The sequence below is a fragment of the Colobus angolensis genome, unplaced genomic scaffold, assembly GCF_000951035.1.
Source record: "Colobus angolensis palliatus isolate OR3802 unplaced genomic scaffold, Cang.pa_1.0 Scaffold71, whole genome shotgun sequence".
In the NCBI taxonomy this organism is placed as follows: domain Eukaryota; kingdom Metazoa; phylum Chordata; class Mammalia; order Primates; family Cercopithecidae; genus Colobus; species Colobus angolensis.
The window spans coordinates 10,497,840-10,516,845 of NW_012120821.1; the positions used below are offsets into that span (position 1 = coordinate 10,497,840).

The 19,006-nt window shown below is 50.0% G+C and overlaps 1 protein-coding gene across 1 annotated transcript in view; it reads right to left on the reverse strand.

Annotated features, from left to right (window-relative positions):
• GSN (gelsolin) overlaps positions 1–15,996 on the reverse strand; it is a 33,010-nt gene extending 17,014 nt beyond the window's left edge. Inside the window, exons 1-6 of the mRNA XM_011927393.1 lie at positions 15,784–15,996; positions 13,644–13,848; positions 12,742–12,896; positions 4,774–4,935; positions 3,141–3,290; positions 1,589–1,696 (exon numbers count right to left, since the gene is read on the reverse strand). Coding sequence (XP_011782783.1) covers positions 1,589–1,696; positions 3,141–3,290; positions 4,774–4,935; positions 12,742–12,896; positions 13,644–13,848; positions 15,784–15,927 — 924 coding nt within the window. The 5' untranslated portion in view covers positions 15,928–15,996. The remainder of the gene's footprint in view (positions 1–1,588; positions 1,697–3,140; positions 3,291–4,773; positions 4,936–12,741; positions 12,897–13,643; positions 13,849–15,783) is intronic.
• Between the last annotated feature and the right edge of the window lie 3,010 nt (positions 15,997–19,006).

The window sequence follows — 19,006 nt, forward strand, 5'->3', positions numbered from 1 at the left end:
GCCTGCCACCATGCCTGGGTAATATTTTGTGTTTTTAGTAGAGATGGTGTTTCACCATGTTGGCCAGGCTGGTCTCAAACTCCTGACCTCACGTGATCCACCCACCTCGGCCTCCCAAAGTACTGGGATTACAGGCATGAGCCACCACACCTGGGCCAGAACCAGTATTTTCAACCACTGACTCATTCTTCAGCCTGTGACCAGCAGTTCCTTGTCTAGGAACTTGCCTTAGTGCTATGCTGTACTTAGCACAAGTGCACCAAGAGGGACTGTCTGCAATTGGAAAAGGTGGGAACATATTAAGATTTGCTTAAATTCTTACATTCATAAAATAGAATACTATACAGCTGTTATAAAGGGTCGTGTTGAGATTTATTATAGAAAGATATTCTCGACCATGTTGAGTGGAAAAAAGACCACAGAACAGCATGAACAGTTTGGATCCAGTTACATAAAATAGAAATGGCTGGGCGTGTTGGCTCAGGTCTGTAATCCCAGCACTTTGGGAGGCTGAGGTAAGGGGATCACATGAGCCCAGGAGTTCAAGACCAGCCTGGGCAACATGGCGAAAACTTGTCTCTACAAAAAATATGAAAGTTAGCTGGGCGTGGTGGGACCTATCTGTAGTCCCAGCTACTGAGGAGGCTGAGGCAAGAGATCACTTGAGCCTGGTAGGCAGAGGTTGCAGTGAGCTGTGAGATGCCACTGCACTGCAGCCTGGGTGACAGAGCGAGACCCTGTCTCAAAATAAAAAAATAAGATGGAAATGGAAAAGTAATTAGGCACAGAAAGCTGTGGCTGGACAAAGATGCGTTCTCTGGTGAGGAGAAGAGGCTGATTTTTTAGCTGGGTATTGTCATTTTTGTAATTAAAACACATTTTAAAAATAATACTTTTTTTTAAACTAGTGAACTTGCATGGACTTTTGTTTTTATATTTCGAATACTGCTCTTTTTTTTTTTTTTTTTTACAATAAACACGTATTACTTCATAATCAGCAAAAAATCAATAATGTAGTAGTTTTTCTTTGGCACTGGGGGAATCCACATCCCTATTTTGTTGTTTTACTGAAAATACTTGGGGCACAACATAAGTATGATTGAACCTTCTCCCAGAGCTCAGCCAAGAGAGTTCCTTCGCTGGAGCTGAGCCTCAATTCAGTTGTGAAAATCACAAGAAAGAAATCATAAATAAAGTCATTATCTGTAACCCATACCCACAGCCTCCCCACATACACACCACTTCTGTAGTATTTCCCCAAGTATTTTCTAAGCTGTTTTCCCATCCATCTTCTCTGTGGACTCCCAGAAATCCCACAAAGTCGACCATTCTGCTCTTCTTCCCACTTTACAGACTAGGAAACTGCGACTCAGGAAGAGAGACCTCATGTGTGAGCGCGACTCATGCGTCCGGAGTTGATCGCACGCTCTTAGCGCAGGAAAGCAAAGGAAGTACACGTGCATCCACTGGAGATGTGAGAAAGCTGAGGCCCCCCGCCAAAGGGGTGCTTTGCTCAAGCTCCCACAGCAGTGGAGTGGGGAAGACCGGGTCTTCTACCTCCCTGTCCTGACCCCATGCCCAGGCGGACAGTGCATCTGGTGCTCACCTTGTAGAGCTTGGCCAGCTTGCGGTTGGCCGCATCCTCCTTGGCGGTGTCCTCGGTACCTGCGGGCAGAGCCGGCTTGGGGCCCAGCACCTGTAGGAGATAGAGAGATGGAGAGGAAGGGTGACTGTGAGGGAGGGGCCAGGCTCCCGGGATAGCTCCCAGGCAGGCAGGGACCACAAGGGCATCCACTGTGACCCTCCCCATGGAGTCTGACCTCCTCCAGAGACATCCTGCGTCTGCTCACGAGTCCAGATCTGTCCATCCGAGGTCCCTTCCACCTTGTCCCCCTGACTCAGAAACTCCAGGAGAACACTCCTGCTCCTCTGCCTCCAGACAGCTCTTCACATGTTTCGTCTACCAGCTAATTGTGATAACTACAGCTATCGAACACCTTCTACTGCCTGCCTTTAAAAGATCTCACTTCATCCTCGCACCCAGGCCAGGAGGCACAGATTATCACTCTCATTTTACAGAAGAGGAATCTGAGGTCTAGAGAGATGAAATCACCTACTCACACAGCTAAGCCAGAATCTGAACCGCCATCCCTGTGGTTTCAGGGCCTATTTTCACTCCCACTGTCCCTCCCAAGCCATGGTTCGTGTCCAGGTCCCTTCCCATAATAATAATCACCCTTCTGCTCTCTCCAAAAGCTGGAATTGGTTGCCCCCAGAGAAGCAAGAACCAAGTGGCATGGAGCAGAGCTCATGGTCTCCTCCTTTTCCTGGTGAATCCTGCCTCTATTGATATGTCCTCAAAGCACAATGGCTGGCAATCCCATCATGTGACCAAATGGGCCAAAAACTACCAGGAATAGTCAGAAGAGGAAAGAGGGGATTGGGGCTCAGTGGTCTCTTTCTGACCTTGTTCTAGCACCAAGCTGGCCCTCTGGGGATGCTGAAAGACTGTCCTCCTTGGCTCTGCAAAGGACCTGGCCCTCCCCGCTGGAGAATGCGGTTCACGCTCCCGGCACAGCCTTGGGTTCCAGCCTCACCCCTCGGGGAGTCTGGGAGTTGTACAGGAAACTGATCTCCCTCACTGCCTAAAGTGATCAGGTTTGATGGAAAAACAGCCTCAAAAGTGAGGCAGGGACAGCATGCTGACTCATGCTTGTAATCCCAGCATTTTGGGAGGTTGAGGCAGGTGGATGGTATGAACCTAGAAGTTGGAGACCAGCCTGGGCAACATGGCAAGACCTCATCCCCACAAAAAATTCAAAAATTAGCCTGGCTTGGTAGCAGTCGCCTGTGGTCTCAGCTACTCGGGAGGCTGAGGCAGGAGGATCACTTGAGCCCAGGAGGTCAAGGCTGCAGTGAGCTGTGATGGTACCCCTGCACTCCAGCCCAGGCAACAAAGAGTAAGACCTTGTCTCAAAAATTAAAAAAAAAAATTAAAATTAAAAAGCATTTTAAAAATAAAAAGGCGGTTTATAGCAGAAGTTTTTTTTCCTCAAATTCACCTCAAATTGCCTACTGAACAGAAGAAAGTCATGAGTAGCATGTCCCCATACCCACCCCAATGCGCACCCCACAGGCACCTGAAGCATCGCCTCGGGCTCAGCGCCCTCCTCAGACACGTGCACTCGGGCCCGGCCACTCCGCTCGTTGTCCCGGATGCCCTTGGACACCTGCGTGGCCTTCAGTCTTTCAAACCGGTTGCTGTTGGAACCACACCACTGGTGGATGTCCTGGAAGACAGAGACCCAGGAAGTCAGTGCCCTGCCTTCCTATAAGCCCCGCCCAGTGACAAGGCTCGGGGAGTGTGGCGTGTGGTGTGCAGGCTCACCCTGTTCTGAGCTTGCCCACGTGCATTATTCATATACAATTAAGTGTGATCTGCATACACCAGGGGATGGGAGTGCATGAATTTTTTTCACAGGTACAACTACATCTAGAACGTGTGCAAAAATATTTGCCTGCTGAAGGGACTATAAATTGGTACAATCATTTTGGAAAACCATTTGGCCAAAGCCACTAAAGCCAAATACACCTATCTCCTTAGGACCCAGAAACCTCCTTCTTGGAATATACCTGACAGAAGTGCGTTCGTATGTCCACCAAAAGACTTGTGCAAGAATGTTCAGAGTAGCACTGCCTGTAATAGCCCCAAACCGGAAGCCACCGTAAGTGCCCATCAACAACATAAAGGATACAGAAATCGTGGTACACCCACACAACTGAATCTTCCACAGCAAGGAAAATGAACAATCTATAACTAAATGCAACAATACGGATGCATCTCAGAAATGTAATGTTGAGCAAAAGGTAAGACATAAAAGAGCAAGGTTCCGTGTCTATAAAGTTCAGAAACAGGCAAAATTCATCTATGCTGTTGAGAAAGTTCAGGACGATGGTTGCCCTTGGGGTGAAGGCACCAAAAGGGGGTAACAGGGGCCTTCTAGGGGCCGGTGAGGTTCCGCTTCATGATCCAGTGTTATGTGGGTGTGTTCGCTTTGTGTAATCCATCAAGCTGTACACTCAGGATTCACACACTCTTCTGTGTGCCTATGATGCTTTAATAAAAAGCTTACACTAAATCAGTGTGTGCTCATGTTTGCACGGACATTATATCACAGGTATATATGCATATGAGCTTTGGGGTAGAACGGCCGTGTCCATTTGCAGGTCTGCGCTCACAGGGACTTGTGAGACGAGTATGTACAAAGCATCACAATTCTACAAGGTAGGCCTGGGTAAGGGCATCCCACACACATTGTCATAGATCACATGCATGTGCAACTACATGTATGACATGCACATGCGGGACTTTAAGCAACATACCCGAGTATACATGTGTGGGCATTCATGATGGTGCACATGTGCACACCTGGTGGGCAAAAGTCTAGAGTGTTTGCCCATGACTGTTACACGTATTTATAAGCATGTGAAAAAGGACACAAGATGTACATATGAACACAAGGTGCCAGGAAGTCTATATGTCAATCAAAGTCCAAGTACGCACTATATCCACGGTGTGCGCTTGAGTCTACATTTGTGGGAGTCTTTGCACACAGACATATCTGTACGTGGGTCTCTCCGACTCATGAACAATGCTGGTCCCTGTGATTTGCCCATCTGTGTCTATGCATTTGTTCATGTGGATGTTCCCAAGTCCATGGTCAGGCCAGGAGTACCTCAGTGGCTCCTGGGAAAGGGGAAAGCAGGACTCACGTTGCCCAGGTCCAGGATGAAGCAGTCACCATCGTTGAAGCTCTCCCAGGACACAGGCACCTCGGTGGCACGGACCACATGCCTACCTTTGACCTGGAAGAGTCTCTGCACCACCACCTCGTTGGGTACCACGTGCTTGAATCCCGATGCCACACCTCCTTTCTGTGGGGCCAAAGAGACAGCGTTAGCCCAGGGCAGAAGGCCCAGGGAAGCTGATATAGAAGAAGGGGATAGAAATGAGGTGAAGGAAATTCTGGCTTGTGGACCAGTGGCTTTCCAGCAACACAGCAATTCTCAGTTAACTCAGGACTTTCATACCCATTATCTTGTTTGAAACTGGAACATTCTGATGCCCATTTCAGAGTAGGAAACTGAGGTTTAGGAAAGGAATAAAATTTGCCCAAGGCCACACAGCTAAGAAGTGAGAGATTCCCTGCCCACTGCATCTTCTGCCACCCCTTTGAAACCCATACTCCACTAACAAGGACCCCTGTAGCCACTTTCTAAATCAAAAAACTGCAACAATTCCTTCCTCAAAACCAGCATTTCCCAAAGGCACACCAGTCCCTTAAGACATTCTGCAAGCAGAGTTCCACAGTCAAACAAGCATAGGAAATGCTTCTCACTCACCCTCTCTGACTGTTATACAATGCACATGTGCATAATAAAGGCTCTGTCAAATCCTATGGTGGATACACTTGCTTGCCTTTTGTTTTATACAGCATTTCCCTATCTTACTGAAGCAAGAACTGCTTTTCTATTCTTACCCACTTTCTTTTTTCTTTCTTTCTTTTCTTTTTTTCTTTCTTTCCTTCTTTCCCTCTTTCTTTCCTTTCCTTCCTTCCTCTCTTTCTCTCCTTCCTTCCTTTCTCTCTCTCTTCCTTCCTTTCAACAGGGTCTCACTCTGTCCAGGCTGGAGTGCACTGGTGTGATCACAGCTCACTGTAACCTCAAACTCCAGGACTTGAATGATCCTCCCATCTCAGCCTCTCCAGTGGTTAAGACTACAGGCATGAGCCACTGCACCCAGCTTATTTATTTATTTTATTTTATTTTATTTCTACTGTAGACATGGGGGGGGGTCTCACTATGCTGCTTAAGCTGGTCTTGAACTCCTGGCCTCAAGCGATCTTTGGGTACTGGGATTACAGGAGTGAGTCACTGAACCCAGCCCAAGAACTACTTTTCTTCACCATATCCTGACTCCAGCTTGAGTATTCTGCAAAAGCCACTTTGAGAGGTACTAATCCAAACCTTTCTCATCCTTCAAGGCTCTTCTGGGAAGTCTTCCTGGATTGTTACAGCCCACGCCACCCTTCTGCTTTCCCCTATGGTACCGCAGCAACTCCCACCCAACAGTGCCTTCAGAGCAGCTGAGGGTAAGGGACAGGTGCCCCGCCACAGCAATGCTGGATGGCTTTGGGTAAGTCACCTGCCCTTTCCGAGCCCCAGGCCTCTCCTTTCTGAAGGGGAGACACAAGCTCCTGCTCCCTGACCCTCTGTAATCAGTACTGCATCCCAGAGCAGGACATTCAAGAGAGCTTCCCTGCTGCAGTCACAGCTGCCTTCACTCAGGAGCAAGCCAAGGAAAGTCAGCTGGGCTTTCCTGTGAGCAGTCCCCAGCTCCATGCCCCAGAGTTGTCAAATCAGAGTTGTAAAGGTCCTTCTACGGCACCCCACTTTACCCACGGTAAACTGACGTCCAGAGAAGTGAAGTGACTTACTCAAGGGCGCTCAGCAAGTGTGTGGCCAAGCCAAGGCTGGAAAGCCAGTTTCCTCCTCCCAATCGGGTGCTCGTCTCCCTGCTCCCACATGGCGGTGGAAGCAGAGGGCTTCCACTCAGGCCAGCAATGCAGCCACCCCATCCAGGGCCCCTCAGTCCACTACGCTAAGCTAATTCTAGCCACACAGACTCGAGGAGGGCAAGGGGCAAAGGGAGTCCATGTATATTGGGCTCCTGCTGTGTCTTCCCGTAGTCAGCAATATATGTGTTTGTGAAATGATGATGCCCACTGTGCCAGGCATTCTTCACGCATCGCCTGCAAGGGAGGCATCACTGCTCCATTGCGCAGATGAGCACAGTGGGGCCCACAGGTGATGGGACTTGCCCAAGATTATACAGATGGTAGGTGGTGGAGCTAGAATTCAAACCCAGGCGTGTCTGAATCTGTAAGATTCACATTCTTCCCTCAATATCAAGTTTTCTTTTTATTTTCTTTTGAGACAGAGTCTCGCTCTGTCACCCAGGCTGGAGTGCAGTGGTGCAATCTCAATTCACTGCAGCCTCCGCCTCCTGGGTTCCAGCGATTCTTGTGCCTCAGCCTCCCGAGTAGCTGTGATTACAGATGTGCATCACCATGCCCAGCTAATTCTTGTATTTTTTGTAGAGACCAAGTTTCACCATGTTGGCCAGGCTGGTCTTGAACTCCTGGCCTCATGTGATCCTCCCGCCTTGGCCTCCCAAAGTGCTGGAATTACAGGCATGAGTCACTGTGCCAGCCAATATCAGGTTTTCTTAGAACAAAGATCACTCAGTCATCCAGGATGGGAAGCAGGAACAAGCCACTATTCAGAGCCCTCTTTCAAGTAATGGATGTTTTTGGGTTGCCAGTGGCTGGAGGACCCCCTGGTGTCCCTTCTTGGTCTCAGCTAAGGCCTTTCAAGAGTCCCTTGGGCCTAGCAGGGCAGCCAGTGCTCACAGAGCTGACAACATGTCTTTCCACCCTGCTTCCAGAGCCCCTCCAAGGGAGCTGTGGGTTGGCCACGCTATGACTGACCTCAGTGCGGAGCAAGGGGTAAGACTGTGACTTCTCCTGAATTTGCTGCCCAAAACTGGGAAGCAAGACAGTAACTTTTTCCATCATCAGGAAGGAGTGAGTTGGGACTCTGGGTTGAGGGACCAGGTCTGAGGGGGCCTGAGGGCTGGATGGCCATGAGGCCTGGGATTGGAGAGCCAGGCAGAGTGCAAAGGACATAGGTCAGGGCAATGCAGCGGGAGCACAGAAAAACAGGAGGGTTCTGAGAGCGATGTAACCAAGACTGCCTGGAGCAAGTGAGGAAGAGCAGCCAGGGAAGAAAATGCAATAACCGGTGCTCACTTGCACTCAGCTGTGCTTACCTGTAACAACCACAGTGGCTGCCACTTACTGAGGCCTGGGATTGGAGAGCCAGGCAGAGTGCAAAGGACATAGGTCAGGGCAATGCAGCGGGAGCGCAGAAAAACAGGAGGGTTCTGAGAGCGATGTAACCAAGACTGCCTGGAGCAAGTGAGGAAGAGCAGCCAGGGAAGAAAATGCAATAACGGGTGCTCACTTGCACTCAGCTGTGCTTACCTGTAACAACCACAGTGGCTGCCACTTACGGAGCTTTGCCAAAGCTGGGGCACCTGCTTTAAGTGCATGCAATGAAGTCCTGACAACAAGCCCCTGAGGCAGGAACTATTAATAATTATCCCACTTCACAGGCGAGGAAACCGAGATTCAAAGAGATTAAGCATTGTGTCCACAGCCCAGTGCTGGGCGGCAGTGCTAGGTTCTATCCCCAAGATCCCCCTGCCAGGGACCCAGCCTCATTCAGCTGTCAGCCTAGGAACTCCTGACCACGGGACTTCATTCAACTGGACATAATGAGAGAGTGGATGTGCAAACCTTTTCCAAAAGGTGCTAGAAGGACTCACTAACTGTTTCTATTAATTCCTTGGAGACAAGGAAACGGGAGGAAAGAAAAAAATTGTACCCCTCTAAATACTTTACTTGTTGAAGTATGCCTTTCATTTTTGTCATTAAAATTTTTACCCTATTTTTTTTAAAAGGAAAAGGGTTGCTTTATGTCATAAATCTCACTTCTTAAAAATTCTCTGTAATTACTTATAAAATAATTCTTTTTTTTTGAGACAGAGTCTCGTTCTGTCACCCAGGCTGGAGTGCCGTGGCACGATCTTGGCTCACTGCAACCTCTGCCTCCCGGATTCAAACGATTCTCCTGCCTCAGCCTCCTGAATAGCTGGGACTACACGCAGCTGCCACCACGCCCTGCTAATTTTTGTATTTTTAGTAGAGACAGGATTTCACCATGTTGGCCAAGCTGGTCTCGAACTCCTGACCTCAAATGATCACCCTTCTCGGCCTCCCTAAGTGTTGGGATTACAAGCGTGAGCCACCACACCCGGCCTTATAAAATAATTCTTGATGTTGAATTATTGCAGCCATGAGTTTCCTATTAACTCCTCTAATTTTACTGCTCTAGGAAATTAGAATTGGAAAGATTAATTAACAAAAAAAAATTAAAGCAAGCTCTTAGAAGACATCAGTGGATCTACAAGGGCAGGGGAAAGAAGTTTTTTGAAGTTGTTCCTGTTTTTGACTATAATCTTTAGCACTGATTGTTGCTTTCTATGGTCTAATCATTAGGTGGGCAAGATTGGCATCAAATTCTTTGAACAAAATTCTATAGGATAAATTGTTTTAAAAGCCACTTTCCAAATTAAAGTGATTACATATATATGTGTCTATCTATATACGTTCAGAGAGAAAGCAATTAGCCACTATATGCTATATATCTCCAAAGGTAGAATCATGTTGGGGGGGCTTTTATTTTCTAGAGCCTATATTTCTGTAATGTTTGACATTTTACAATAAGCTTATATTACTCTTGTAGTCAGAAGAAAGGGGAAAAAAGCAAAGATTTACATGAAAACAAAAGTTAAACTGTTTCTAAAACAAAGAAAAATGAATTGATCAGGCTTGGTCCCCTTTACCTTCTAAACTCAGAGCTCTTTATCTAAGGAATAGGAGGGAGGGAGGACAGAAAGATTCCAGTGATTCTATGGGTTCCCAATTGTGTTCCTCAGGTCCAAGGGCTCCTAGGTCTCTGCACAGCCCAGATTCCATCTGAACAACAGGTTTCAAATAACCCAGCCCCAGGGGGTCTCCAGGGTTCAGTCCAAAAATGGCGGTCTGGAGAGAGGGAGGAGGAGGGGCAGGAATCAAGGGACTCTGAACTCTCTTGCAGGGCAGCGACCTATGGATTTGGGGGTCATAGAACCAGAGGGCCAAGCCCCAAGTCAGCCCTTTCTAGTGGCTCGCTGTCCCCTCCCTGCCCCTTCTCACACTCCGAGGACAGAATTGGCTTAGAGGAAAAGGCTTTCACAGGAACAAGTCTTGCGTAACAAGCCCTGCTCCTCGGGGATCTATAATTGATGAGGGTGCTGGGGCGAGAACCTTGGCCTGGACCTGCCAAGTGCGGGGGCAGCCTAAGGACTTGCAGAAGGTGGTAAACAGGATCAGCCCTGGGCCTCCCATTCGCACCAGGAGCCAGCGCCTTTCAGGACGGAAGCCCCAAATCTGGGCCCCAAGAACACCCTGGAAAATCATCAAGAGTCAGGGAACCTGGCTATCCAAGTAGATCCCAGGCCATATCCGAGCTAGGATCAAAGATCAGGGAGCCTTCAAAATGTCTATTCTGAACCAGGTCTGTGCTAGGCCCTTCACACTTGGGTTTGCACCCTAATCCAATCACTTACTAGCTGTGTGACCTTGGACAAGTTGCTTAACATCTCTGTGTCTTAGTAGCCTCATTTATAAAATGGTGCTAACAGATACCCTACCTGTTAGGGTAAAATGAGTTAAATGAGTAAAGCACGCAGAAGAGTCCCTGACACACAGAAAGTAATAGATAAGTGTTCAATGATACGCACCTTTTACCAGCTGTGTGAACTTAGGCACGTTAGTTTACTCCTCTGAGCCTCAGCTTCCTCATCTATGAAATGGGAGCATTACCATCCACCCTAAAGGCTATAGTGAGAATTAAATGAGATCTTGTAGTCAAGGCTTAATACATGGTGAGGGTTCTTATCATCCTTGTTTATTTCTAAAAATCCAGGGAGCCTATGACCTGCTCTGCAACATTCTCTGATCTGGAAAATCATCCTTCCTGTGTATATGAGAACTCTCATATTTGTAACCATGTTAGACTGTCAGGTTATGCCCTAAGAAACGGTGACTAAGACAAGATAGACTAGCAAACACCTACTCATCTATCTCATCCCTGAACCCCTCTCAGAGCTCAGCACTCCCTGGGATCCCACCTGGAGGCAATGGATTGACTCTTCGTGAGCCTGCCAGTCTCCCCAACTCCTCAGGACACTCTCAAGGGCAGGGACCCACCTTCTTCACTTGGGAACCCTGGCACCCATCACATGGCCTGGCAGAGGTAAGAGAACACAAGCCTGGTTTGAATGTAGCTTATGTGGCCTCTCTGAGCCTCCAGTCTCATCTGTAAAATGGAATTGGAGTTCCTTACCTCCCAGGACAGTTGTGAGGCTGAAATGAGATAACCTACATTCCCGGTATCATGTCTGCCACAGTGTAGCAACAACAAGCCGGTGCTGCTGTTACTGAGGCTCAGTGAATATTTGTTGAATGAATGATGAATGGAGGATGAGTGATAACACCCACCCAAAGATACACGACTTGCCCAAAGTCTCACAGCAATTACAGGAGGTAGCCTTGCGACCTCAATCCTGATCTGTCTGATTCCTGGGCAAGTGCTCTTTCCACTTCCTGCTCCAGAAGTTGCAAAAAGACCTCGTCCTTCTCCAGCTCAGGGACCCGGCTCCCAAACTTCTTACCTCTCCTTCTGCAAGGTGTCAAGGCCCCAGAAAGGACTGCAGGAAGAAGGCAGAGCTGGACAGTTTAGCAGGAGGAGTTCAGTGCAAAGGGAAACTGGCACACAGGGGGCTCCAGGGAATCCAACCCAGCCCTGCCCAGCCCTGGACTGTGGTTCCCAGGACACACCCTGCCCATTGCTATCGGAGTCTCAATGACGCTTTCCCATCATTCAATCTCTTCTGCCTCACCAGGGCAGACAAGGTCACCCTCCATTGACACAGATGATGCTGAGGTCCAGAGAGGGACAGTGACTTCTCTAAGGTCACACAGCACATCAGCAGCACAGACAGGCTTGAACCCTACCCTAGGACCCTGGTCATTAGAGGTTTGTTGGTTCAGTGGAAAGAATGCTGAGAGTCAGAACATCTGGGTTCTAGTCCTTGGTCTGGCACCAATTTGCTGTGTGACTCTAGGCCAATTGCCTAAGCCTTTGTGTGTCTCAGTTCCCCTTCTCCCCCAGTAAAATGAGATTTGGACTCTGACATTAAGGCCCACCTGGCTGTGAAAGCCTGTGATCCCCCTCTCTGTCCTGACCAAGGAAAACCCCAGCATTGTAAAACTACAGTGTTCCCGGAGTCCTTCCAGATGGCCAAGCCCCACACAAGGCATTTCCCAGCCACCCCTGCACCAAATCCTTTCCCAGCCCTGTAGGGCAGGTACAACTGGCTCTCAGGTAACCAGAGAGGAAAGGGAGGCTCAAGGAGGTCAAGTGGCTTGCAGGAAGTCACCAGCATATTAGGGTGCAGTCTCATGGAGCTCCCAGTTTGGCCTTGCTCTGCCCCACCTGGCTAGGAGCTTGGGAAAAGAGCTCTGTCTTGGTCCAGACTGTGAAGAGTTCAAGTTCAAAGGGGATTCTAGTAAACAGAAAGAAGGATGTGACTAACAATGCCCTACTAAATACCTAACACGGGGCCCTCTGTTCACAAGGCCCTAAGAATTAAGGGGTACCAGAACAGGACCAGGCCAAAGCCCCCTGGGGCCTGCAAGAAGAACTAGCTTTCCACCTCTGGCCCACTCCTTACTGTTGGGGGCTAGGAAAACAACACTATGAACTTATGGGGAATTTTCTTCTCCCCATTTTAAGATAAGGAACCAGAGGCTCAGAAAGGCAGTGTGATTTGTCCAAGTTCACATAGCTAGAAAGAGGCCAGGATTTAAACACAACATTGGTTGACTCCAAGGCCTGACCTCTGATCGGTCTGCCCACCACATCACGAGGCCGAAAGATTGATGGGCCTGAGTGAGCCCTGTTACTGGTGCATCTGTCCCTACTGCTTAAGCAAGGTGGTGCCCAACCCACCTTGTATTTCAGGCCAGACTTGAAGTAGCCTAGGAAGGTGGCCGACTCGAAGCCCTGGACCTCACGGTGCTGCACAGCCCGGCCGTTCAGGTAGTCATCCAGCTGCACAGTAAAGATGGCGGCCGCCCCGCTCTCATCCTGGCTGCACTCATTGCCTAGGGGACATCAGAACAGCATGAGCCTGGTTTCCCAGAAGTATCCCAGACCCCTGGGGAAGAGGAGGATGAGGAGAAGGAACCCCAGCACTGCCCTGACCTAGCTGTAGAAGCTGAGAAAGCCTTTGCCTTCTGTGAGCCTCAGTTACCCATCTGTATAATGGGACGATGGAACTCATTTTTCTCTAAGCATCCTCCCAGCTCTGTCACATTCCCCTACATTCATTCTCAGCCCTCCTGAGCGTAAACTCCGGACTGGGAGCATCAGCTCAATTCACAGATTAGGAAACTGAGGCTCAGCAAGGGGGCAGGACTTATAGCATCCCACAGCAGAGGTGTGGCAGGGACTCCAGGCTCCTAACTCAAGGGCAAACTGGGGAGTGCCTGGAGCCGGGCCAGGGAGGATGTGGAGGGGCCCAGGGTCTCCAATTCACCTACAGTTCTGAGTGTCACAGTAAGGCGTTTAACCCTCATGACATTCCTGTGAGATAGTGCAAAGCTATCATCATGTCCACTCCACAGGGACACTGAGTGACTTGCCAAAGGGCAGAACATGAGTCAGGGGCAGAGTGGGGGTGTGAACTTGGCCAGGCTGGCTCTAGAGTCTAATGGCACGAACCATCAGTCAAGGGCCCGGCGCATACTAGGTGCACTCAATAATCAGTTCCCTTCCTGGGGACCATGCCTCAAAGGTCTGCACTGTTCAGAATGGGCGCTGGGGCAGGGGCTGGGCAGGGCCAGCCTCACCCAGCCAGTAGTGGAGGTCGTACTGCAGATTCCCGTTCCTCAGCTGCACTGTCTTCAGGATGACGTAAGCATCGCCCGTGAAGAAGTCTCCATAAAGGTTGGTGGGCACAGGCACCAGATCGAACTTCTCCACACGCCAGATCTGCAGGCCAGGCTCCTTCCCTGCCTTGAGGAACTCGGGGTGTTCCACCACCATGCTGTTGGGCTGGGAAGAGACAGGGCAGAGCCTAAGCAGGGGCAGGGTCCTGGCAGGGAAATGCCCCGGGCATGAGGGAGGGCGGTTTCAAGCACCAAGAGCATCTCACTTGAGCCTCCTGCTCTCCCCACGCCCCAGGCAAGTCTATCCCCTTCTGAGCACCCTGTCTCAACGAGTCAACAAACAGGGCAAGAGTTTTATGCTTCAAATCCTGTGCCCTGGCCAGCATCTGTCCCTCCTACTTAGCCCTCTTCGGCTTTTTCTGGTGATGGAGAATACAGAGGGCTCTACCTCCCTGCTCCCTTCTTTTCTTTTCCTTTTCTTTTTTTTTCTTTTTTTTTTTTTTTGTGAGACAGAGCCTCGCACTGTCACCCGGGCTGGAGTGCAATGGTGCAATCTCAACTCACTGCAACCTCTGTCTCCCGGGTTCAAGCAATTCTCCTGTCTCAGCCTCCTGAGTAGCTGGGATTACAGGCACGTGCTACTACGTCTGGCTAATTTTGTATTTTTAGTAGAGACGGGGTTTCGCCATGTTGGTCAGGCTGGTCTAGAACTCCTTGACCTCAGGTGATCCACCTGCCTCGGCCTCCCAAAGTGTTGGGATTACAGGCATGAGCCACCACGCCCGGCCTCCCTTCTTTTCTTATTGCCAATTGGATGTGATAACCGAGGCACAGAGAGGTGAAGGGACTCTGCTGGGGACCTCCAGCTAGGAAACAGCGTAGCAGGGGTTGCCCTGGGCTCCAAGATCACAAGCTCTGGGACTATGGGTAGACCCCTCAGATGGTAATAGTAAATCTTAGGGTCCCCAGGGCCTCAGCTTGCTCCCTTCCAGCATCTTCAATGGCTCTTACAACTAAAGGGCCCTCCGAGAGCTCATTACCCAACCCCAAACTGCAGATAGAGAAACTGAGGCTCAAAGAGGGGAAAGGACTGACCGAAGGTCACACAGCCTGTTTGCTTTTGCTCTTTGGAAGTGGAAAGATTTCCAGCATGGGCCTGGCAGACAGCAGGTGCTAGCTCTGTGCACGCTAAATGGGTACACTCGCAAACCGAGGTGAGCCCACCTGAGCCTCCTGTGATCCATGGGAGCCCCCTCTCCTCTCTGTACCCATCCCCATCATACCCCCAAGAAGGGTCCAAATGGCTGAGCCCAAGTGGCCTCCTGCGCTGTCTGCCTCCTCCCTCCTGCCCCGCAACACCCCACCCCCCAATTGCATTTCTTGTAAGAGAAGAGGATGCACCAGGGTCTGCAGGAGGCTGTTGGAGATGAGGTGGTTAAAAATGGGGAGGCTGTTAGACATGCACTGGGGCTGGGGCCGGGGCGGGCACAAGAGGGTTAGGCTGGAGTCGAGGACAAAAATCAGCAGGCGCAGGTCACCTCTGGCCGGAGAAGAGATCTGGTGAGAGTAAAAATCAGAGGGGAGAAGTCAGAGAAACCAGGCGGGGAGAAGAACTCGGGCAGAAGGGTGGAAAAACACGAAACCAGACAGGGCAGGGAAGACAGCAGAAAGGAGAGAAGAAATGATAGTAATGACCATAAGCAAACTGTTGAGGTCGTACAAGGAAGAAGGAAATATTGGTGAGGGAGAGAGATCAAATGCGAACAAGGAATCGGAAATGGAAGAAGACATCAGAAGAGGGAAGGAGAGGCGTGAGGCAGAGGGGAGAAGAAATCAGAGAAGGAAAAGGAGAAATCAGGAGGCAGGGGAAAAGAAATCCGGCCACGGTGAGGTTAGCTTCCTGGGAGGGAACAGCCAGGGCCCCCAGGCTCCCACCCTCATCTGCGAGCCAGAGCCCCGGAAGCAGCAAGAGATACTTACAAAGCAACAAAACAGTTTTTCCATTCTAGACCTGAATTACTCCCCTTTTCCTAGCGCTGTATCTGCAAGAACTTACAATAGAGAGTTACTCCGGGAGCCCCGGGGCCCCCCGGGCACTCACCCGCGCCTCGGGCACCCGCCCCTGGGGCGCCCTCGCCTGGGACGCCCGCTGCGACGCAGTGGCCGCGCGGACGGGCAGCGACAGCGCACACAGCGCCAGGAACAGCGCGCAGGGCAGCGCGGGCGCGGGGCGATGCGGAGCCATGGTGGCGACAGCGGCAGGGGACCCAGTCGGCAGCAGCGGCCTCGGGTCGCCGACCTTAAGTAGCCGCCCACCCATCCCGCCCAAACCGGGGACCGCCCCGCAGGGAGGGCGTGGGGCGAGGATCGGTCTCGGATCTTGCAGACATCTGGGTTCCCACCGGGATCGACCCGACAGGGCGGGGCAGCTCCTGCACCCCAGATCCGGGGCGGAGACCCAGCACGGGGCTTGGCATACAGCAGGCGCTAGCTCTGTGCACGCTAAATGGGCGCAGGCACGAACCGCGGTGAGCCCAGCTGAGCCTCCTGTGACCCACGCGAGCCCCCTCTCCTCTCTGCACTTAACATCTCCAGCAAAAAAATAACACGAACAATTTTTGAAAGCTTTTCACGGACGCATCAGCACATCCTTTTCAGAGATGGTACAATGGCCAACCCATTTTACAGAGGGTGGAACAGTGCAGGGTGGTGAAGCAACTTGCACACAGCTTGCAAATGGTGCTGCCTGCATTTGAAATCAGGCAGCAGTGGGCCTGGGCAGAACCCCCACCAGGCAGCATGCACCGCAGCAGGGCAGGGGACCCAGCTCCCTGGGTGAAACCAGCAGGACTCAGCTGGGCAGACCGCTCAGCTCCTGGGATAGCCCCTCCTACTTTACCCAAGACGGCCTTTCTTTCCTTCTTTTTAAAAAGTGTTTGTGTTTTAAAAGTCTTATTTTGATCAGAATGTAAAGTCACATGTCTGTACACAGTTGTTTCCTTTCCCTCCCATTTACCTCTCCCCAGGGGCAAGCACTCCTATCTACCTCTTTTAGCTGATGGTTCAGGGTTTACCTTCATGTCTCTAAACAAGCCCTTGTTACTTCTTGAAGTTGTTTTGTTTGGTTTCCATTTTAGGTACTATTCATTGACTCCCCTGGGGGAAGACAGAGTTTGCTTTTCCTCCTCACTCCCAGGCTCCCTTCCCATCCCCATCCCTCCACCCTCCCACTAGAGTCTCTGGGTTAGGGGAAGAGCTATCCAAACTGAAGGACTGCTTCCCACCTCCTCCAACCCCTCTCCTCCCTCCTAGCACTGCGCAGAATTCAACTGCTCCACCTCTAAGTTCTCTTTGTATCCCAGACCTCCCCTTCACCCTGCAGCCTGATGCAGTGACAGGAAAGAGGACTGGAGAGTTGGAGAGCTGGCTTTCATTCCCACCTCCACTGTGCATGTTTTCAATGTCTCATTCTTCTCATCTTCTAAATGAGTACAGTAGTTGAGGATTAAATCGGTCTGAGGATATGAAAATAGCCCGGCCAGCAGCTAGGTAAATGTGAGTTCTCCACCCCCTCCCCAGAAACTATGGTCCTCCTTCCCAGCTCTTCCGGAAGTCCAGCCTCTATCTAATCAGGCTGAAGTTTGCTTTCTCCCACTCACAACTTGCTCCCACCTAAGGGGGGATGTGGTTCAGATAAAAGGCTAAAGGAACACAGAGAAGACAGTTGAGGCTGGAGAGATTATAAGAAGGCTTTGTGGAGAAAGGGACTTGTGACCCAGGCCTTGAATGACAGGGAGGATGGAGATTAAGAAGAAAAGACATTCCAGGGGGAGGGGACATGTAGGCAAAGGGCAGGCAAACATAACCATATCCAGTGAATGACCCGGGGTCCAGTAGGAAACACAGGGAGCAAGAGGAGAGGAGGCTGCAGAGGGCAGCAGGGGTCACCAAGGCCTGTGTGCCGCACTGAAGAGTCTGAACTTGTCTCGGTGTCTGTGGGGGGCCCCGGAGGGATACCTGAGTTCTCAGAGCTCCAAGTCCAGGCCTGGGCCTGCCCAGCCTGCAGTGGGCCAGCTCTGGCCTAAATTCAGAGTGCTCTCCCTTCCCCCTAGCCATTTGGAGGATGATATTATAAAAAAAGTCCACAGCTCCCATAGGCTCTTAATGGAAGCGTAAACCAGTTTCACCTCTCTAGATAGCAATTTGTCCAAACTCAAAACACACAATGCAACAACAGTTTCACTTTCTACAGAATTACTTACCAACAAACACAAAAATATATGTGCAAGGATGTTCACTGAAGCATTGTTTGAAGAAAACTGGAAAGGACCCAAATGTCCTGGTTAAATAAATGATGGAGCCACCACACAATGGACACTATGCAGCTGTGAAAAAAGAATGAGCTACATCTGATTGTGCCTGGCACATAGTAGGCACTCAGTAAACAGAGGGAGATCTCCAAGTGCAGAAAGCAATTGCACAATAATGGCTATAGTATAGCTCCTCTTGCCCTTTTTACAATGGTGCCTGTTTTTGCATACACCCTTAAAAAATCAGAGAGTAAGCACCAAACTGTTAAGGCCATTTGCTGGAAAGGGAAGAAGGAGGAGAATTTATTTCATCCTCAAACATTGCCGTGGCTGCCTGAGGCTGGAAGAAGTGCCTAGATCACTGCAGTTGGCATGAGGGAACTTTTCAGGGTGATAAAAACATTCTAACACTGGATTACGGTGAAGATTATACAACCAATTAAATCTACTAAAATTCATAGAACTATATGTATACTTAGTGAGTGAATCATTATGATATGTAAATTATACCTCAATATACTAGCTGAAAAAATTGTAAAAAGCATTGCTGTAGCGTTTGAAACTTTACAAGTATATATCCAATATAGTTTTATTCTTTTATAGAACACAAATCCCTTTGTTTTATAAGAAACAATCCCTTTTAAAATATGCTTACAGTGATGCCTGCTTATTAGACAGTTTGGAAAATTCAAACAAGTAGGAAGAAATTTTCTTAGCCGCCCAGCCCCCAGACTGAACCTGGGCCAGCAACTGCCCAGCTGAGTGACCCCTTCCGGAGCAGTGTGACTCTGACCTGCATAGTTGGTGATTAATAGGGGGGCTGCTGTGGCTTGACCTTGGCCCCAGAGGCCACTGACCATCAGCCCAACGACCACGTTAACGATCACGAAGGGCCTGCAGCTTTGCCCACCATATAGCACTGGAGCCCAGGCCCTTGGCACGGGAGAGCTGGTGAACAGACCCCACCCTTGCCCTCTGGGAGCCCTCACTACAGACCCTGGAGCTCTTGCTACA